The sequence below is a fragment of the Copidosoma floridanum genome, unplaced genomic scaffold (genome assembly GCF_036245765.1).
Source record: "Copidosoma floridanum isolate Cflo_tuat_1 unplaced genomic scaffold, Cflo_Japanese_pri ptg000025l, whole genome shotgun sequence".
Classification (NCBI taxonomy): domain Eukaryota; kingdom Metazoa; phylum Arthropoda; class Insecta; order Hymenoptera; family Encyrtidae; genus Copidosoma; species Copidosoma floridanum.
The window spans coordinates 8,450,372-8,474,381 of record NW_028321902.1 but is presented as its reverse complement, the minus strand read 5'-3'; the positions used below and the strand labels follow the sequence as shown (position 1 = coordinate 8,474,381).

General features: G+C 37.2%; 1 protein-coding gene and 1 non-coding gene across 2 annotated transcripts in view; one reads left to right on the top strand and one right to left on the bottom strand.

Annotated features, from left to right (window-relative positions):
* The window catches only part of ss (aryl hydrocarbon receptor spineless), a 67,089-nt gene that overhangs the window by 37,074 nt on the left and 6,005 nt on the right, over positions 1 to 24,010 (top strand). The window contains exons 3-5 of the mRNA XM_089595129.1: positions 13,342 to 13,460; positions 18,816 to 18,905; positions 23,313 to 23,522. Coding sequence (XP_089451255.1) covers positions 13,342 to 13,460; positions 18,816 to 18,905; positions 23,313 to 23,522 — 419 coding nt within the window. The remainder of the gene's footprint in view (positions 1 to 13,341; positions 13,461 to 18,815; positions 18,906 to 23,312; positions 23,523 to 24,010) is intronic.
* On the bottom strand, positions 23,117 to 23,188 carry TRNAM-CAU (transfer RNA methionine (anticodon CAU)). The gene has a single exon. It is a non-coding gene; the product is annotated as a tRNA-Met (tRNA).

The following is a 24,010-nucleotide window of genomic DNA, read 5'->3' as shown; positions in this document are numbered from 1 at the left end:
TTATATTTTTTCCTTTAAAAAAAAAACAAAAAAGTTTTTCTAGGTCATGTGTACAATTAATAAATTAATTTTAAAGTTTTTTTACCAATGACCCAGTAGATGAACAGCGTGTTCAGGTATTGGTACCGATACGTATTTTTGACCGAGTACTTGAACATCCCATGTTAATTAAATGGGAGAGAGGTTATGTTAGCTGCCTTCTATTGATTTCTATTTTTATTATGTATTGCAAATAACCAAATCGAAAAATTTCTTTCTAATTTCGTTGGTGACACATTATGAAAACTATAACGACTGGCTTGACTTACTATTATTATTGATTAACAGTGATTTCAATCATTTTTATGTGTTCGAGTACTGGGTATAGGTAAAACATAATGGTACCAGTACCTGAACAGTCTCACAAGCCACCTCATACAAGTTGCACAAATAAATAATTTTTTTCTCGTTGAGTATAGAGACTTACTGAAATATAAATTTTGTTTTATCTAAAGAACGATCAAAGGATATCAGAAACATTTTTTTTTTTTATCCACTTAAATTGAAAATAGTTTATTCAAGCTGTTCAATCTACTGGTGCAATTTTAGGAAGTGTTCACGTACTGGTGCTTTTACCTTATACTCGAGAGCATTGTGTACCCATCTTACGTCTACATTTGAAATATAAATCTCCTTTTCCTCTGAAGCGCTCGCCGCTCGCGATTGCTATCAGGGCGATTATCGAAGCATAATATTAGCGTGCAGCTATAACGAAAGAAATATAATATTATGTACAAGTGGATGCAATATGTTGCATGTGTTAGCAGCAGAGCCGGATCATCATTATTATCATGTGGAACCTGCGCAACCCCCATCAACCTACATATATATATATATATATATATATCTTTAGTAGGTATTGGGATTATGCCTCTACCACGTGACCTCAGTATATATATGACTAATATAGATGCGAAATAACACAGATCTTATGGGAGGAATCTTATTTTTATTTTTTTTCGCACTTAAAAAGATATTGAGCTTAAAAAGGTTGTTAATTCCATGTTACTGACATAATGAGAGTTACGTAGTTATTTTTTTCCTTTGGTGAATTCGTTCATGAAGGTTGAAACAGCGTTTTGAACGTATACGGAGTGCCGTTTAACCCTACTTTGAGCTGTTTGTTTCAGCTGCTGCTGCGCCACTGCTGCTGATGCTCAGAGGTAAACAAACAGCTCAAAGTAGGGTTAAACGGCACTCCGTATACGTTCAAAACGCTGTTTCAATCTTCATGAACGAATTCACCAAAGGAAAAAAATAACTACGTAACTCTCATTATGTCAGTAACATGGAATTAACAACCTTTTTAAGCTCAATATCTTTTTAAGTGCGAAAAAAAATAAAAATAAGATTCCTCCCATAAGACCTGTGTTATTTCGCATCTATATTAGTCATATATATACTGAGGTCACGTGGTAGAGGCATAATCCCAATACACGTCGACAACAATCCAACCTGCACCTACCACTGTCCATGATACTTATTGTTTCTCTCTCTCTCTCTCTCTCTCTCTCTCTCTCTCTGTTGTTATTTATTAATTTCAAAAAAATTTTTTTTTCTTTTTTTTCCTCATTATACGATGCGCTACTATAATTTGGGCACCGCCTTAGCCCCAAATATTACTTATGTAAACAATCACATTGTAACCTTTTGTACTTTGCTTAGGCTAGACAGGAACTAGAGTACGTCTCGCTGAGTCCTTAGCCTCTTTAAATAAAAATTCAATTCAATTCTCTCTCTTCCTATTATGCTAGATCCCGGAACTTTTCGAGTCTCTTTTCCAATTCCTTTGCCGCTCTACATACTTACTTTATCGTCCAAAACGAATGAGCTGCTCCTCCTCCACCTGTACGATGTATAGGTATGCGCACGCCACGTACTGGCACCTCGAGCGTGCAGTGTGCACTTATTATATACACAGAGGTATATATGTATTATTATGCGTCTTATACTAATGTTATTCCGACTGCCTTTTAGCTCCTCCATTATGCGCTTATTAGTGTGTGTTGACTGTTATTTCGACAAGCGCGCAGCGTTGTAGGTACATTATGTATATATATTCCCTTTCTCATACAATGAGGATCGCTTCTCTTCCTTTTACGCTACTTATTCCTTCCGTGCGGATCTTTATTTTTTTCCTCGGGAGGCGATTTTAATTTGTTTAACTACGAGAGAATTGTACGTTGTCACCTATCATTGCCACGTTGAATTGAGTGCAATCAGCGATTGGTCGGTGGTTATATACTCATCACCTACATCGTACTTATAACTGTGAATAATTATTTCTTGTATCTTTACTTACGTATCCGTGCTTATGAATGGGTGTATTATGCTATACAAAGGCTATTATAATGATTTTATTTTATTTTTTCTCTCCATGGGATTCCGATGAAGTAAAGGATATCACATGTTGTACCAATTATTATTAATTTTTTTTTTTAAACTAAATCGTACATTAATTAATTTATGCTTCGTATCTGAACCCTGTAAAATTTGTTTATCACTACTACTTCCTCCATTGATTCCAAATTTCTTCTAACGTTATTGTTACGCATAACAAACAGATGCATGCCCTGGGCCACAATTATATACGTACGAGCGCTCAAGCGCAACCATCACTCGTCACCTATTCGCAGTGCACGAGCCATGAATAATGAATATTATCCTCAGAACAGCAGCTACACGCTTTTAATTTACAATTCATAACCAATTCCAAAGTTGCCGTAACGGAGAATTTCCGCGAGAATAAGAGAGAGGGGGGGAGGGGAATACGCGAGTGGCGCACATCGTATATTATACGCACAATTAACAAGAATCGTAGTGTGAAAATTAACCATTTGCCAATATACCTACATATTTTTCCAAAGCCATAATACATATAAATTTAGTTGCATTTGTTTACCCGGTGTACAGATAATAATCGACTTTAGGGTTAAACTGCACATAATACACACATATCATCTTTCTTTTCGCGAAATAACATTTTTTGCGCGGGGAGAGAATCACCACCACCAGCACTTATATAAATAATATCATGGATGTATGTGTATGTACACTGAGAAAAGTAGTGTTAAAAAAATTATTATAACTGTACTAAAAATTACTATATTTTTAGGAAAGCTAAGCTATACTCACCTGATGACGCAAAATTATTACGTTTAAAATAATTTTTATTATATTTTAAGTAATTTTTATTATGCAGTAGCCCTAGAAAAATTATTTCACGGCATAATAAAAATTACTATGTATAACATAGTAAAAATTGTGACAGTACAATTTTTGTGACACGACATAATAAATTTTATTGTAATTGTATTAAAACGTACCACATTCTAAAGTAGAATTTGCTATGTGACATAGTAAAATTTCTCATTCCACTGCATTGCTATATTCAGTATACTAAAAATTACTATATGTTCGAAAGTAATTTCGTAAGATGTATATAGGTATATACGCCTATTGAGTTTCAAATTTGAGGTTATACGAATGTAAATATTAGGAGAAACATATCATTTGATTTATCAGGGTTAAAAATTGATACGTGCCGACAATTAATTTTAAATCGACTAACTATCCGTTGTTAATACCGTGGTCCACAGAAAACCTTTTGATTTTTTAATTTTATTGTGTGTATGATAAACAGTAAACGTTCCCACGTGTACTCTATATTCACACTCGCACGGACATCATGTCCCGTGGTCTAGTATACTATAAGTAGTTGCGGAGCCTGACTCAAAAGCTCAAGGACGGTTCAAATCCCAGTCGCTGCAGATCTTTTTCTAAATTAAAATATTTTTAAAACATATAAATATCTACTTATGTATAATAAGAGAAACATATTTTTATACATTTAAATCTATAAATATTAATTTTCTGATATACATATATATTCACTGGGCAATATATATATATATATATATATATATAAAATTCATTTTTCTTCTCTTACTTGAATACAAAAATTCTTTCTGAGTTAAGTAAAAATTACTATGTCGAAATAACAAATTTTAATATAATCTGGTTTTACTATGTACCATAGTAATGTTCACAATATGGCGAGTATGGCTCAGCTTTCCTATAAAATATAGTAATTTTTATTACTTATAGTTGTAACACTTTTTCTAACACCACTTCTCTCAGTGTACATGCGTGCATTGTCGGCTTCATACATGTATATGAGTTATTTATAGGTGTATAAACTCGCGCTCGCGTGGCGACTGGCGACTTATTGGCGAGCGGTTATAGTTGCACGCATCAATACACGGTACTTACCTCTATGTGGAGTACCTATATACTCACTGCCCGTGAGTAATACTGGGGCGGATGCGCGCCACGCAACTATAATAAACTCCACTCATCAGGAGGCTACCCTTTTTTACTTTCGCGCTCCTGACCCACTGATACCTACACACACACACACACGCACAAACGTTGGCATTCCTTTATGTGTATACCTACCCTTACATACATGTCAGCTGCACCACGCATTATAGCCCTCAGAGTGCGTGATGCTCGCGGTATCTTAGATGTATAATACCCATGTATAGGTTGTACGTATCGAAAAAGCTCCCCTCATCCTTCTTTCTGTACTTGTATGAAACACGAAAGTAAGTACCTATTACATCATATGGCTGCTGTAACTGGCCCTGATCCTCGTGACCCGACCTGCTTATGGATTTTTCCTCTTGCTTTGTTTGTAAGTACTTGCAAAGATGTGTGTGTTTTTTTTTTTTTTTTTTTTTTTTTTTTTTTTTTTTTTTTTCTTCTTCCTTGCCAAACTATTACGAACAACAACAGCCTACGCAGAGCATCCGTTTCCTTCGTCACAAACCATTAACATGATTTAATTTAAAAATCAAGAAAAAAAAAAAAAAACAGATAAATTTTGTAAAAAAGGAAAATAAATTCACCCAAAGAACACATGTGATGATGTATACACGGAACCACGCGTGGGGTTGGGTTATTGTTGTTGTACCACAGACAGACAGCGCATATAGCACATATACGTATATATACACACCGTAAAATGTAGTCGGTGGGCTATAGTTTCCGTTGGAACAAAGAGGGGCCGAAGAGAGGGGAATTAATTAGCCACCACCAGGTAAGGGAGGCTATCGACCCCCTCTGGCTCCTCTTTTTCTCTCTACGCGTCATGTGGTGGGCACCACCTGGTCTTAGCTCACTCATTCGCTCTTTTTTCCCCCTCGGAGTTACTGATTGCTTCCTCGCCGAGTGTGCACGACTAATAACTCTTACCCCGAAGAGTCCGTCTGTCCGTGTCTACGCCTCCATATATATATATATATATATATATCAAATAAAACAACTGGTATTCTTATATATTTTAGTTCTCTCGTCTCAAACGGTGGCCCACATGAAACGATATTATATGTTAGATGTAGCGAGAGAGATAATGCGTTGTATAAACTAAAATATTTTATAGTGCAAACGCCACTTTACCTTGTAACAAAAGTTAACATGATCCGTGGCAATAATATACATGAGTTATTAGTACGAGCCATCTAATATTGCCGCTGAAAAATTAAAGTTTTGTTCATTCGTTCATCACCCATATCCTGCTATGGTATTGTTTTCGCCACTAAATGTGGGAAACGCGTCGAGATAGGGAAATAGCATTTTCCCTTTATAGACTCTAAAAAAGAAGATATTTTATTTTCCTGCATGGTCAGGATGTTGTTTGTTAAATTGTGTATACGCCACTATGGGTATTATATATAAGTCAAGAAAATTCTCACATTGCCTGAATATGATTGTGTTTGACGTTACTCACGTATTTGTACCTATACTTAATCAGGGACATTCATTTCGTATACTTAATGTGCATGAAATTTTTGTGTACGGTAATGTGCACAAAATGGCTCATCTACAAGTCATCAGAAAAGCAAGTTTAAAGGGGGAAAAAAAAAAAAAAAATTTATAAAGTTGAAAAAGTCAAACGAGCTGTATATATATATATATATATATATATCCCACATGGAATCTGGATCGATTCCTCGTCGAAGATGATACGCACCTACGGCTTTTCTCTTCCGCGCCTCCTCATATACCTCAACATCAGATCAGACGGTCTCTATACTACACATGACTGTCCTCTATACAGTTGACTGTATTTGAAAGTAATAAAAAGATCCACTTTTATTTCTTGGGTATAAACATACACCTATATTGTATGATACATCTTTCATGCGTGGTCCCGTACGAAAATCACAATAACCGAGTATCAATTTACGAAATATCTCACATCTTAAATTAATAATACATATACATCGGTAACCATATCAACCGACGAAATAACTCATCAATACTGAAATAACGGTCCATTATGAAATATGGTACAATTTATTTTTTTTTGGGGGAGGGGGGTAGATTGGGCGTATCACCATCGTCGGCTGACAGATTCGATTTTCACCGGCTCATCGTGGACATGTGTATAACAGCCTCAGACGATAATCTAGGGGAGGAGAAAATGGCCTCTCCCCGTGATGTAGAATAACCTATATTATACGGTGCACGTTGAAAATGATTAGCCATAGCCGTAAAGCAGCTGCAGGCCTCCTCGCTCTCACTCACCCCCGCGTAAGTACTCATACACGCATACACACATATGTGTGTATACATGTACTATATATATACACGAACGTGGGCCTGTGTACTGTTGCGTTGGCAGCAATTCATTCTTTTCCGCTTTTCTGAGAAGTACTGCCGATATGATACACACATCATATACTTACACATACAAACAAGATGTATTATGTTAGTTTTCTCGACGTCACGCTGAGCTGGCCATTTCGCGCTCTCTTTCTCTCTGCCCGAGTACAACACTGTTATTATGACTATATTTTTGCCTGGAATGGAAATCTCAGTTTCCGCCTTCCTTTTTTCTTTTTATCATTCATGCCCTTAAAGACTTGGCTTGCGCTCGATATCTTATGTATCGTTTTCTTTTTTTTTTTTTTTTTTTTTTCATATGCGAGTCTGTCTATATGCATCGTTTTTAAACTGCAAGGAAATTCGTGCCTCGTTAAACCATCATATATTACTTACATTATACGCAGCTTGTGGAAAAACAAATACGATAATTAGATAATCGCTTAATTATTATTATTATATCGAGGTATAAACACATGCATTTAATTGGAGCAAATAGTACAGGCACGCTAACGAAATGTAAACAAATAAATGTACGTACCTATTCACGAATGTATACGAGTACAATGTAGATACAAGGAAAATGGTGGTTGTATGTATATATACATGTAAAAAAAATACCCATAATTATAATCGTGGCAATGGGAAGGACAAGGGCGCAAAATTGCAAAGGAGAGAGAGAAAGAGATGCTTCGCAGGGTGTGTAATAGGTAATGTCTATATCACGTGGCCATCGCCGATCTCACGTATACACATAATATAATATACTGTACAACATACTACGATGAACAACAAAGTTCATGTAAGAATACTAACTTGACATTATAGCCGCTAATAAAGTTCTTAATTTTCACTGCATTGTACATGTGCTGTACATGTATACACATGCACGTATTGTGCCTTGTGTAGGTATCAAACGAAAGAAAGTTGTTGTTGTTGTTGTTATTACTCGTGCGGTACCCTCGGGATAGTATATATATATATATATATATATATATGACGATGGGTTACAAAAAATTATTATAAACATACGATCGCTGCAATTAAACGTTTACATATTTTGTAAAACGAAATTTTTACACCTACCCTGTAATTATAATATACAAATATCGATGAATTAATACATATCGTTGTTCAATGCCAATAAAATTATATCTTGTAGAGATAAATTGCAAAGTACTTATTAACATTATTACTATTGTTATTGTTATTATTATTATTATTATTATTATTATTATTATTATTATTATTATTATTATTATTATTATTATTATTATTATTATTATTATTGGGATCAATAAGATCCAAAATTCGAGTATAGACAGTAGGGTGATGTATGTACAAGTATACAATAATAAAAGAGGTATACGTAGTTGTCATGTACCTATATATATATATATTCCACCCTCATTCGCTATAATTGCTTTGTTTATCTGGCCAGGATATCAGCTCTCTTTATTTCCCTGTACGTACTTGTATAAGTGTATGTGTCCACGTAAGCTACAGCACGGGCCTCTCTTGAATACATCATTAGCATATTATACCTACGCAAAGTTTTTATAGCGCATACACTTTTATAAAGTATACAGTATGTCCAGGTTATACTATCAGAGTCTAGATTTGAATAGGTGTGTGCGTGCGTGTACTTACAGGCATCCAGAGGGCCAGGCTTAATTCTGCATTGACTTTGCATGAGTACCAACTTAAGTAAGAGGACCTCTGGCGGCTAAAAAAATATACGTGTACATAGATCCGACCCCCCGCACTATCATTCCTATCTCTACTTTCCTCGTGGGCCTTTGATTGGATGGGAGGGGAGCAGAAAAGACTTTTGGTAATTTATAATTATCATCGCCGCATTTTATTCGCGAGTCCAACTTTCTGGTGGTTATAATCACCGAATTAACATTTATACATAATGTTATTTAACAAATTGAAAGAAAAGAAGAAAACTTTATTACTATTTCGTCAAAAGAGGGAACAAAAAAAAAAAAAAAACATGGCTGCATCCTTTAAATGCTCAAGTATTTATCTTTGAAGACATGACCCTTGTATGGCGCGAAAAAAGGAGGAACAATCATCTTCGCGTGTAATGCAACCGATCCAATGTTTGATCGGTAGCTGCGGACAGGCAGAATCAGCTTATGGAGAAAAAGAAAAACTACCAATCAATATAATTAAAACTGCAATAATAACAATGCAACACACACACACACACACACACACACACACATATATATATATATATATATATACGCAATGCATACGTCATGTCTCGCGCCATGTTCGAGGGGACATCGGTATCGAGTATCATGTCCGCGAAAAGCTCGTTCAGTACTTTCCACACTTGCCTCCCTCCGCACAGCCGTCATTGCGGCATACTTTATAATGAATATACATACGGTAACCCAATATCATACCTCACCTGCTGTGCTATAGTATATTATAATATAGATGACATCGGTTACCACCGTACTCCTCCCCCCCCCTCCCTCCTTCTCATGATCTGCTTTTTCACAAGTAGATTACCATGTAATATGCAACCAACTTTAAGGGTGCGACAGAGGGGGGGGGATCATAACTGCTTTCAAATACATGCATAACAACACACACACACACACACACACACACACACACAGAGAGAGAGAGAGACAATAAAGATTGCGCGACGATAATCATAATCGATGAGGAGGAGGTGGAGTCGATTTTTTCGTTTCGCTTCAATCAACGTCACTCAATAAAAAGCTGGTATATATATTATCTACACGCCCTATGTACACACAAGAAGCCATACAGCTGAAATTATGTGTATGTCATGTGTGTGCGCGCGCGTCCGCATATGTTTTTATATGTACCCTCTTTCAACTCCTCGTAAATAACAATTAGCACCGAGCGCGCGCAACCAAGAATTCACACCCCCTTTTTTCTTCGGCTCTCCCTTTCCCTTCTTATATATTTATCGTCTTACGCGCACGCTAACAAACTAACCGCGAGATTAATAGCTCGCGCTCTCTGTCTCTCTCTCCCATATCAAGTCCTTAAAAGAAAAAAAAGAAAAATGTGTACCAATTTATATCCGATCTCGTGATCTCCTCCCGACAAATGCCTGCTCATTGTTGACTGCCATCCGTAGCCATTGGTGCACTGCACACGCCGCGTCGCACGCGCCAGCGAGAATCGAGCAAGTTTCTCTGTTTTTTTTTCTTTTTTCTTTTTTTTTTTTTTTTCTCCCGTCTGCAAATATTTACCTGATTGGCCCGAAAAATCACGGTGATCCATTCTTGTTAGCGGTGTATATACGTACATACGATCGAGACGCGTGTACTTAATACATGTGAAATTTGACGATCCATCGGGGGTTACCTCTGCCATAGTGAATTAATTTTGTTGTTAGTGCTTGCTGTTTCAGATGAGTTCCTTTTATTATTATTTTTTTTTTTTCCACGATCCTCGTGGATTTTTTACTCGTTTTTTCACGTTCATAATTTATCATCGTAGGTGTACGTATAACGTGCGTATATGTGTTGGAAAAAAAATAAAATTAAATGAATTATGATATCTGTATTGAACATGATCTGTCGATCATCATCATCAGACCTATACATTTTGATTCAAACCATCGACAATCGTCAAAAAAATAAAGGAGCCAAAATCATAGAAGGACTTACCTCAGTGGCACGAAATTGCGAGTTATTATTATTAAGATGGAAGGGTAAGCGATATATATATATATATATATGTATATATATGACAGAAGCAGCTGTTTGCCGAACGCCCGACACCGCAAGCTGCAAAATTGTCGATTATCAGCGGCTAATTGCGCGACGCTGCAATTGGAAACACTGCACGTTTAACACGTATACTTTTTATACAACATCAAGCACGCCTGTGTCTTTATCGAGTCTTGCATTATTATTTCGGAGGTCAGCTGTTGCGCACACTCGTGTAACGAGTAGATTTTTATCACCATCTGATAAGGTTGGCCTGTCTGTGTATACACGCATGGGTGTTTTTTTTTTTTTTCGTCGCTACGCAATTGTATCACCACCCGCGTAAAATTTTGAAGCTTGGCCATACTTGCGTAAAAATTCATGTTTGGCCAAACTTAAAAATTTTAACGCGGGCAAGGCGGTGCATGCAGATCATTGCTCTCGACGGACAATTATCATGAAATTGTCGTTGAAATAAGCAAATACGCGGGTGTACATCAATGTATAGCGCTGTATTGCGCTGCAAAATACAGTGTAGTCGGCTCGCAAGAAAAAAAAAAAAAAAAAAAAAAAAAAAAAAAAAAAGGAAATTGATACACAACGCGTGTAATACGCTGGCACTCAACGTGGCCGAGATTCTTATGAAAAAAATTCTCCGATCATGGCATGCTCATACGTGGGGAAAAACATACAACATACACAAGGGGCGCGCTAACAACCTCCTGACAAGCACACAAAAGCCGAGCCCCGGGTCACGCGTGTCGCTATTTAACGCGGCAACTCGTATTAAATGATAAAACGAAAAATAAGTGAGAGAGGCATAGCTTCGAAAGAATTGATTATCCCATGCATGGGCTGTCGATGACTCGGAATAACAAACCAGCTTGCAGCGGAGCCACGTGCCCCTCTCTCTTTCAGTTTCGTCGAGTCCATTAATCTTCCTTCGATGTACGGCGAAGCTCCAATCGGGCGCGCTGGGATATATGTATTATAATCGCTCAATTAACCAGCATTCACTTACTCATTTACTTACCTGCCAAATACCAAGTGTGAGTGTGTGTTTTATATACTCGGAAAAAATGTGAGACTCATCCTTACGGTATTGTATACGATATTGTGTGTGTATATATATTGCCTTTGTGGGAAAAAAAGTAAATGTTTACCCCTCAAGGCGAGGCCCAAAGGGTTTCCGTAAAACGTCCTCACCTTTAAGCTCATCGTTTTGTAACATCCTCTTTTGTACATGCATTGTTGAAAAAAGTTAGTTTTTTTTATTTTTTTTTTTGATGAGCTCTGGTGTACCTTTACTATGTTTCGGGCAAGCTGTGCAGCTGAGAGTTGAAAGAGAGACCGACGATGTACCTTAACGACTCTTGTATTTTCTCAACGAGATCCGAACGAGCTCAGGGACAAGCGATTTGGAAAAAAAATGAGTACTTAATGGTAGCCATGGACGATGTGTGCACGCGAGAGCACCGACAATAATTTGTTGTTTTATTTATTCATTTATTTTTTGTTGCCAAGCGTTTTTATTCGGATGATTATTTGTTGGTTACTATTTTAATACTTTACTTTAATATATTCATACAAATAAGTATTCATAATATTATTATTATTATTATTATTATTATTATTATTGTTGTTATTGTCATTATTATTACTATAGGTACGCTTTATAAAATCGATGCATCAAAAGTATGTTACGCATAACGATATGCAACATACGGGCGCTGGCTTGACTGAACCAAGCCACGTCCGCGATAAGTATACCTATGTGGTCATTATATACACAACTTGAAAATATTATAACCCAATGTTGTCGTATTAACTTGTATATATTTTGGAATTCCAGTTAACGATAGCCGTCATTAAATCAACAAAAATTGAATAAGATTAACACAGGGTTTTTTTTTTGTTTTTTTTTTACTGACTGTTCCGCAACATATAACATTCATAGTTCGCTTCTTTGTTTAAATATTTCATTTTATCACGAATGAATGATATTCCGAGGTCGCTCAAGTCGCAAGTCAAACCCCATACACGAAAAACAAACAAACAGAGCGCGTGACGAGCAAAAGGCAGATCCGTGCTTTCACAGGGAAATAAAACTGCAGGAAAAAGAAAATTACCTATATCTTCCTATACAAAAAAAAAAAAAAAAAAAAAAGTCGGTCCTGTCAGGGTAGATCGGTTACTGCCCCCTCCCCCCGCCCCCACTGGCTCGTTTCTTGCTTTTACGCGCCGACGACTCTAGCTTTTGGAGTGACACTTCCTCTTCGTGTACACGTCGGTGGGTATATGCGTGTATTATCTATATGGGTACTTGGGTATAATTTAGATCGGGTCATCGAGTGCCACCTGCCCCACCTATAAGTATATATCCCCTTTATCTTGTGCTTTATGTATATACTTACGTACACCACCCTTGGCTGCTCTTATTATAATACATTCATTAGAATTCACCAAAGAGTCAAAAATGCGCCCTCAGATGTCTTATCTGTAGTATACGTGGACTATAAATTTTTTTATTTTTTTTTTATCTCCATCTTATATTAATTGATGAGCCCGTAGCATGAAAAAACGTAAATCGTAATTTTTTTTTTTTTTAATTGATCAATTTTTTTTACATCTGTTCGTGATTCATACATTGGTTATTTTAATAAATAGAAAAATAATGAAAAACTGAATTTTTACAATACACCGTCACAAACATAGCCTAAACAATTGTACAGTGTTTATAAATAACAAACAAACATGGTATGCTTTTTATCGCAAAATATAACTTTTTAATTATTTCAGTACAACTGGATGAAATATCATACAAATTTGCGCACAAAAAATGGAAATGGAAAAAAAAAAAAAAAAAAAAAAAGAAAAGAAAGAAAGAAAAATGTGTTTGATTGTGATGTTATATCTGTTACAGTGGCGATGAGCAAAGGCAAAGAAGACAGCGCGCACCACGACTCGCACTACCGGGCGCGCGAGCTCGCAGCCTTGGCCGCTTACGATCACCAGCACCTAGACGGTGAAATGTTCCTGCAGGTAACAATAACAACCTTATTTTCCAATCTCATGGCATCACCATCTTCACAACAAGAGTAGCCCTATTGCCGCACCCCTGATCTCTCAATTCCGATCGAGAGCCCAATTTCTGCATCGCCAAGGGAGGCCCGTCTCTCTCTTCCTTCTCTGTCGTGCAGTTATAAATCTCTGCGGCGCTCCCGATAAATCCTCGCGCTCCGATAAATATCCCATCGCGCAAATAATGAACGATAAATCCCCCTCGTTCGATGATTAAAAATCGCCCCGAACAGGTTCACCACCTCCTTTTCTTACCTCTCACCGCAAAGCACGTGTACACGTGTGTGGGTAATGTGTCCACGTTTAACGTGTATACATATAAATTGCACATACACGCATCGGGATATTAATGTGTCTGGGGCATGCGAGTGCATAATATTATATACTTACATACTTATTATACGTAGCGGGGAAAAAAAAAGTTTGGAGCAAGAGAGATTTTCTTGTGCCTTTATTATTTTGTCCTTTGCAGTGTTACGCTCTTATTATAATGTACCTGCGCACCCATCATAATATTATTTGCTTCGTATTATTATGCGGGTGTGTGTGTGTGTGTATACACTTGTACCATATTTTACGTGCGGGCTTTGGCTTGGATGTGGAGGCGCGCGCGTTTTATGCTCATAAGGTGGATGAGAGAGTAGCTTAATAAGATGGGCCGGGATACCTATATATATATATATATATATATATATATATATATATACACGCACATATGGACGCGGAACCGCGCCATAAAGCTCGTCGACTGTATACGGCCGTGCGGATTGCGCTACAGCTGCAGTTCTCTGACACACACCCACACATACACCCGTAGGGATGATGTACGTGACGTAGCTCGTAAACTTGAAATTGTGAACGCATTGTTTTTGTATGTATATACCTAAAACATTACATCCTTCAATTTAGTATTTGTTTGGAAGAAATAAGAAAATCAGACGCTTCTTTGAGAAAAAAAATCTTTTTCTCGCTCCATTATGTTATGGGTTCAACGTTTCGGGAATCGGTATAATAATGCATAACTATGTATTATTCAAAGTATTTTTTACCTGCAATAATAATAATAATAATAATAATAATAATAATAACAGTCAAACAAGTTAAGTACCATCTTTTTAACGTTTGGTAATGTTGTATCATCTTGCATCGTACATACGTGTATATGTATAAACATATGCGTTTTAATGACCGAGACACATCACCGCATAAGTATACCCATACAGTATAGTAAAAAAAATTTCGGGACGAAACTTGCGTATGTGTGTAACGTGTAAAATCGCGGGCTCAGCTCTAATGATTTTATAATAAGCCACAGCTGTTTGCCTAATTTCCAACCACAAACATTGGCATCATCCCGTATATAATATTACACAGGGATATATATATATATATATATATATATATATATATATATATATATATATATATATATATATATATATATAGGGGGAACAAAGAGGGTCTTTAACCACATTGCGGTCTTTTCTTTTATTTCGTGTATACTATCACAATTTGATTTATTTTTTACGGCCATCGGCATTAATACCATGATGCCAGCAATGTGACCAGAGAGTCTCTCTCTCTCTCTCTCTCTCTCTCTCAAGCTATCCCCAATAACCCTTTCTCTCTCTTTCTTGGATGTTATAAATATATAGTAGATATAGCATCATACCTGCAGCAGCCCACAAAAAGACATCCAAGTACTTGGAGGAGGGAGAGAGTATTGTAAGTACAATGGGCCCGCTCGTGTTTCCTCTTTCTCTCTCTGTCCTAACGCGCGAGGGAGTGCGAGATAGGTCTTTCTCAACTTGTTGCTGACGACGGCTTGAAACATGTCCCTTTTATAATGTTCGATGCTGCATATGGACGCGGACCGATCGCGGCCATTAATTTCGCCGATAGGTATATAAGTATATATGTCACACCTCGGCTCGGTTCATGCCCAGCACATACAGGTATAACGATAAAACTGCACTATGCCCCCCTCCCCCTACCCCGAGTCTTGCACCTCTGCTGGGAACCGAACCCTCCGCTCGCGACCACTGCAGCATCTCCATATATTACGTCCACGCAGTGTTTGCATTGGTCCTCCCCTTCCCCGTCCCTTCTCTTCTCTTCGACCGGGACATTTTCATCCGACACCTCTTCTCTCTCACCTGTATAAGTATACACATAATATACGTACGTACCTTATACGTATAGGCAAATGTACTTTGAGAGAAAAACAGGCAGGTTGAATTCTCTTCTGCCAGCCGTTGCATAATAATATATATAGGTACATAATAATGATGATTTATATATATATATATATATATATATATATATATATATATATATATATATATAAATGGTGTAGGTATACGAATGGCACGATGCAGTGCAGGTTCGTCTCTCTATGGAGTCACCCGAGATCACCCATTAAATATTCAGTGGACGCTTACATTATTATTATTATTATTATTATTATTATCATTATTATTATTATTATTATTATTATTATCCCGCCACAGACTACTATTGCTGTACCACTGCTGCCGCGGTACAACACGTATACAATAGTGCATGGGGATGCAATGTACTGACCTCCTCCTCCAACTTTTGCTCTGTTGTATATGTATATATATGAGGGACTTAGGGAGCGTGTGAATGTCCATCCGTATATACTTATACCAATGGGTTTTCGCGAATAACGAGAGAGCTAGAGAGAGCATATATTAAGCTGCTGTTGCTGTCGTGAGCTATCGATATACTCATTATACCTTACCTCCTGTGTCCTTTATAGCAAGAGTATACCTATATACGTGGGAAATTGCGCGTCAAAAGGGAGAACTAACGTAAACTAGGAGGATAGAGGAAATATAATATATACCTAATGGATTTCCTCCTATAAAATTCATTCTCAATTTATTTATTTGTTTCGTCCTTTTGACTAAAGATTGAAAAACAAAAGATTACATTATTTTAATCGCATGTGCAGTATATAATTATATATACATACATTATTCATCAGATACATTTATGAGAGGGTAAGGGTTGTTCGTTTGTTTTCGTATCTGGAAACTTGTCGAGTGAACTTACAGTTACACACACACACACACGTGTATTTTTTTTTCCAAGCTCTCAGTTATCATCAGAATTTAATCATTAATAATAAAAATAATTTGAAAATTCAACAGTGAAAGTATTTTTATGTTCGTACAAGTTTATGAATTCGTCTGGGCATAGGGTAACGATGATAATAAAATTTATGATGAGCGCAAATTTTGTTTTCCCAACATTGTTTTCATAATGTATTATACACTGTAGACACGCGCAATCAGTATAACGAATAAAACGCAAGTGTAAATGTATTAGCAATCGGTACATGCGGGTATGTAAGGATACACGTGTTTAATAAAAATATACTTATCCGCAAACAAAAAAAGGAAGAAAAGGGATAAAGTTTAGCTTAGCGATAGGGTATAAGCATATATAGTCCTGTTGTAGTGTTACATAGGTACAACCAAGCCAAGCCAAGTTGGTCGGGCAGAAAGGAACACATACAATATGTGGGTACAGGTTGTAATATTGATCGGTCTGCTGCCTTGGCTACGGGGGCGCGCTTGGTTGCCCCGGGCCACGACTCTGACTCTTTCTTCCTTTCTTACTACCTCCCCCCCTCCTCTCCCTACTCTCTTGATGGTTTACTGGCTGCATGGCTCTGGAGTCGACAAACCCCCAGAGTCAAGGTGAGAAGCTTGCCCCGACTTGTGCTTGCAATTCGACACACGCGACCGTGTACGGGCACACTAGACCACACGACACGCAAAGATGAGACCTACATATTATTATCATTATCATTATCATTATCATTATTATTATTATTATTATTATTATTATTATTATTATCATTAGTATTGTTATTATTAATATTATCAAATGTCTACGCCTATATATAACGGTCACAAAGTACGGTATAAGTACTATGAATAGCTGTATAGGTATTATTAAGTAGACAAACTTTGGTGTCGTGGGCACTATAATGGGTGAAGGGATAGGAAACCGATAAAAACACAAGGGATAAGAGGACTCAAACTGCTTATATGCATTATATTTATATTGGGACCCTTGTGTAGTATGTAGGTATACCGATTGACCAAGTACATTATTATTTTTCTCGTATTGTGCTTAGGTACACCTGCAAACTTGAGTATACATATATATATATATATATATATATATATATATATGTAATTATGGTGGCATCGAAAATGTTGCTCCACGATACGCCTTTGTTTCGTCGATATTTTTTTATTGCTCTCGTCCTGCGATAAATCGCTACTTGGCACCATTTCGATTATACACTTGAGCCTTCTATATTTTACAATACTTCCATCCATCCATCCATCCATCCATCTTATATTTTTGCTATGATAAATTTTACTCTTGCGCACTATCGACTTTTCAGTTGCACAGAATATGACCCTTTTCCTCTTGGCACGAAAAATTGAGCGATCCATACAAGTATACCTACACAACTCCATATGTTTAAGCGAGGCTCCTTAGGTATACAATTTGTATCTATTGATGTATACCACGATATCGCGTGTACATGTAAAGGTTGTACGTACAGTGTGACCTCCATCGCCGCGGCGTTTTTTATCGTTTCTCTCTCGGTCATACATACTAGCGCAACCAAGAAAGAGAAAGAGATTACATTGTACACGGCAGGTAACGGAAAATACAAAAGTATACCGATACCATCGGAGGGTGGCGGGATTGACAAATCCCATTGGAAAGTGCATGCGTATAACATACGTATACCCATTTCCTTGAATGGGTACATAATATATAATGTACATGCACCCATAATAAACCCCCATTTTCTGTTACGCGCTGTTCATGTGACTATCGACTCGACAGCTCGATTCTCAGCCAATCCGGGGCCAGCATCCACGCGCATGCGAGATAAGAGGCGCAGCAGTATTAGCCACCCTAATAATAGTAGTTCCCTCTCTCTCTCTCTTTCGTACCCTTGGATTAAATTCACACCCCCACCCCACCCCGATCCTCTCCGTTTCTCAGTCGACGCTCCTCTCTAACATGGAAGCTGAACGTCCATCTTTTATTTCTTCCCCCCCCCCCGTCCCCAACCCCTCATGCTAGCGCTTTAGCTGGGATTTTGTGCTCCACACTTACATTACTTATAAGTATTAATCACTCATTAGAGTCACACATCACACAAACGTAATTATATTTACGTACGTACATAATGTATACATGTATGCGATTACATTTCGGTATACGATATGGCTGACTCTTTGTTCATTATTACAGGCGTTGAACGGCTTCTTGCTCATTCTGACCTGCGACGGGGAGGTTTTCTTCGCCACTCACAGCATAGAGAGTTACCTAGGCTTCCATCAGGTAAATATATATACATATAGACATAAATATATATATATATATATATACATATATATGTGTATACATACTTTCATACTTTCACAATAACAAATCCAACCTTTGATCGATTTGGCACAACGGATAAGATAAATCCAGGTGGGTGGTGTGAGAAATCCAGAGTCAATAAGAGACACGGTGGAAAACTCGTATTTCAGTCCTCCGTATAGAGTCGAGTGGAAAAAAAAAAGAAAAAGAAAAAGAAAAAAAAAAAAAAAAAAAAAAATTAAATAAAACAGACTCGTATGGGTGTCTCCATTGTTGCGATGATGATGACAATAGTAAACGCAATCGTGGGTGCGTAACGGCAATGTCAGTCAGAGAGAAGAGAATCTTTGCATGCAGCCCTTTTGTCATCACGCACGGTATGTATGACTTACACTAGATACACCTACTTGCACCTCACAAAAGGGTACAAGTAGGTATGAGAATGGCAAAAGCTCCATATCGTATCAGACAGAGAGAGAGAGAGAGAGAGACCGTAGCGAACGCGTGCTGTTGATCTTTCGCCTACGTGTACCTTACATTTACAGTAAGTATAGCAAGGCATATCATCGTGTGTCGAGCTTCTCTCGTGCGGTACTTAAACTTGCCACACGACACAACAGCAAATGTACACCTATAATAAAAATGTACTATACGTTCTTTTCTATCTGTGCTGTGCGTTCAACACGTGTCGGTCACGCTATCAAGGTGGCTTTGATATATACATACGTAACTTTTTTACCCATCACCTTGTATACGCCTCCACCCTCACGTAAGCTAGGCTTTGTTGCTACATGCCGTTGAAATTATAACTCTCGCCTCTGCACATATCGGTACCGATGATTTTTTTTATAACTGATCTACGTCATTCTTTCGTGCACTGTTGACACTCGTATTTGATTTAAAGGAGAAAAATTTTATTTTCAATTAAACAGGCTATTATATACTCTGTGTATGTCAGTTGTATTTAACACAAATATTTTGGAAAAATACACAAATCTTGTGGATTTCAGTCTTATATGCCAATTGTTATCATACACTAATTTCGTATATGTATGGATATTATTTTAAGTAAAAAAGTTTTGTAATTTTGACATTTAATTTATGTCATTTTGAAGAGTTTAAAAAATTTTCAACTGTGAACTACACTTTCCTCGAGCCCTTTATGGTATAACAAAATAATATGTTAAACATTACAGTATTTGAAATAATGTATTTCATCACTTTAAGCAGCCAAAGTCTTACGGTTTAAAAACAAATTATTTTGTTTTCGTCATCACAAAATATCGTCTTTCATTGCAATATCTGCTTTACTTACAAAGACACAACGATTTCAAAATTTGAATAATTTGAGGTTTATAAATTTCAAATTTATAAAATAGCCGCTACCTTTTTTTGGCCTCTGTGTGGTATATTAAGCCAATCTGTATGATATTAGGGAATTACGAGGGAATATTTGAATATGTAGTGATTTCGCAATTTCGATAATTTGAATTAAAAAATGTAAAATTTGGGTAATAGCCTACTAGTTTATTCGAGCTCTGTGTCCCGTCCTTTTTGCGATATTTAGATTTTTTATGGAGATGTAGCGGTTTAAAGTTTTCGATTATTTTTCGTTCGAAGACACTGATTTTAGAGGATAGCCACATAATTTGAAACTCATTGCGCTTGAAACAGAATCATAATTATATATGTACATATACACGGTGTGCGTGAGTAGTAAAAATCTTGTGTATATGAGCCAACTGCTATCATACACAAATTTCGTGTATTTATAAATATTAGTTTAAGTAAGAAGATACACATACTTTGTGTTACGTTGACATGTAATTTGTGTAATCAAGTAAATAACATAAATTTTTTGACTGCGTATACGTATAACTTTGATATTGTTTACCTATATTGTACATTCATGCGTATCTAATTACCTGTAGTTTAAGTTGAGAGTATAAAATAATGTATATTATATAATCACTCGTGAATGTAATACAACACTACAAACTTTAGTAAATTACAAACAAGCATGAAGATTCCCTGACAACATACTCTAATTTATCTATACAGAGGGGTAGCGTATAATATACATGTGTGTATATATATATATATATATATATATATATATATGTATATATGTATTCGAGGGTTTCTTGATACAATAAATATATTACACGTACCGAAAGAAAAGATGGCTAACAAATCCATAGTCATCATCCACACCTGATTTTCTCACTATCAATCCTTTCAATCAATTCCACACTTGTGCTTTACACACCTCATTCGTGCGAAGGGAGATCCCATCGGACTCGAGAGTCTCTGTTACTACATTATGTTGGTATACCTATACGTGTATATATACGTATCCAACAACCAGTGTACAAAGAGATTGGCTCAGGAGGACGGGGACGAGCTTGAGAGAACGATGATGGTGATGCCTACCTATACCTACCTGCCGATTGACTTATGTGACGGCCCTTGACAATTAATAGCCCCTAATGAAGACACAGACCCACGTATACTATAATCTACACACACACACACACGTGAGAGAGAGAGAGAGACAATAGCCGCGAGGCATCTTATATATACGCGCGCCTTCGTATATTACCTGCACATTCGTTCTCGTTCTTTTGTTTTGTTTACCTGCTGCCCCTATACCTACTCTCTCATAACTCTTTCGTGTAATTGAGAGCTCAACCGGCTTTCTCTCTCTTTCTCTCCATGGGGTGATATTAATGCGAGGCGCATGGATTAATTATTATTGCGGGCTCGGGATTTCTTTCAATTTTCAACGGCCCCGCTTCTTTCTTTCATCCTCTCCGACTCACTCGTATACCTGTACATCGCTTTCTCTCCTTTTTTTTTAAATCTTCATCTTCAGTTTAGCCCTTATTTCTGCTCCTAATTCAATACATTATACTAACAATGTTGCGAGGCGTGCTGCATGGATAACAACTATAGGTATACGTACGCGTTGACAAAATATATTTCAAAACCCCGAGAGATCGGCACACATTTTTCCAAAGAGATCGGTATCATATATTCTTTGATTGTCTCTCGTGCCAAAAAAAAAAGTTTTCGCTCATATCTGAATCATACATTTATGCAAAATGTCACTGCGCTTTGTAGTATATAGTTACACTCCCACGGGCTGCTTGGTACAAATACGTAGTAGTGGGGTGGGGGCAAGAAAGGCTACCAAATAAATATAATAAATAGAAAAGCCACGAGTCTTGGGCGACCATAAGTATATTTGTGTTGTATACTTATCTGCCATTATGAATGCACACGTATTGTACAATATATTTATACGTGTATACTTGTGTTGGTAGCAGGTATAAAGCCTTATAATAAATATATGCTTACAAGAGACACCTCATAAGTATAATTTGTACAAGTTGCACTAGCGCCGACCTTTTCAAAATTCATTAACAAGCCGAGCTTTAAACATTAGCGCACACTCACACTTTCTTTCGATTCGTCATGGTCAATTATTATTATTGTATATACCATTATTATTGTTATTATACGTATCATAATTGATTCATGTTTCATTCATATATATATATATAACGTGAGGCGAGAGTTAATATAATTTTATTGTCGGGAGTTTCGTTGCAACAAAAGCTTTCGTAACATGGTATACCTACATGTCTATCGATCTACATAGTCCTTATCTCAAATTATAAATTTATCGAGTCGACCGCCGAGTATTGCACTCGCGATAATATATTAACAGACATACCTGAAATTCAAACCATCCGTACCTGATGTATTTATTATACTGTGTACGGTCGTGTAAAGTGGTGCAAATTGTGAAATTCAAATCGATATCATTACGAATGATAATATATACGATAAAAGGGCTATGCACAAATGGGTGCGTGTTGACGATTGTATGCGTTTGTCCATATCAATAGAGACGAAAAATTGGACCTCGCGAAATCTACTTATAATATGATACCAGAGTAATTTATATTACGGTATGGTTGTACAGCTGCAAACACGATACATGAGTCAGAATCAAAGAAGGTGTTCCGTAAGTAGAAAAAAAGTGCATTGAAGCGATTATTGAAACGAAAGGAAAAAGAGAGAGCTAAAGAATTGAATAAAGGACTGACTAAAATAAATAAATACTTATTTAATTTTTAAATAAAATAAAAAAAAAAATGACACAAGGATCGAGGGGGACCTAGCAGAGCGTGGTTTCGATCCACGGACCTCTGGGTTATGGGCCCAGCACGCTTCCACTGCGCCACTCTGCTCTATGGGCGGTGACGGCTTGCTACAAAATTTCATCCAACTCCCCGTCACCATCAGTAGCAGCCGGTACAATAGAGCCGAATTATTTTCCATCGATTAATCACATCTCTTTTACTTTGTTTGCAGTCGGACATTGTCCACCAGAGTGTGTACGAGCTGGTGCACAGCGAGGACAGGGAGGAGTTGCAGCGCCAGCTAATGTGGAACTCGTTCCTGCCGGCGGAAAGCGCGAACCTGAGCCTGAACGAGGCACTCGTGCCCCAGCACTCGCACCTACTCGAGCGCAGCTTCACGGTGCGCTTTCGCTGCCTCCTCGACAACACGTCGGGATTTCTCGTGAGTCCTCGTATTTAACAAAAAAAAAAAAAAAAAAAAAAACAAAGCAAAAACGTTTGATGATGATGATGAACACCCGGCACGTTATCCGCAACACCAGCAGCTGTAGGGTGCGAAGCTACACGTAACCCGCAAACGACAAAAAAGGGGAGGGCTGCGGCGGCGCTTGACTATTTACTTTTTAGTCGTTCCCGAATTAAGGCGGAGTAGCAGGCGCCCTTTGCGGCTCAAAGGGCCGACTCTCGCCAATCCTTGCAACACTAATAATTTCAGCGGCCCACGCGCGGACGAGTACGAGGAGGAAAAAACGTCTCGCGTTTACATTTACCAATCATAATTTGTTATCTCTCTCTCTCTCTCTCTCTTTTAAATTTCATTTACCCCCCCCCCTTCCACCGTTTTATATCTTGTAATCGTATTAATAATTATACGCGTACTTTATTTTATTTGGATTTTCGTTGTTTGATATTTCTTGTAGAGTACGAGAC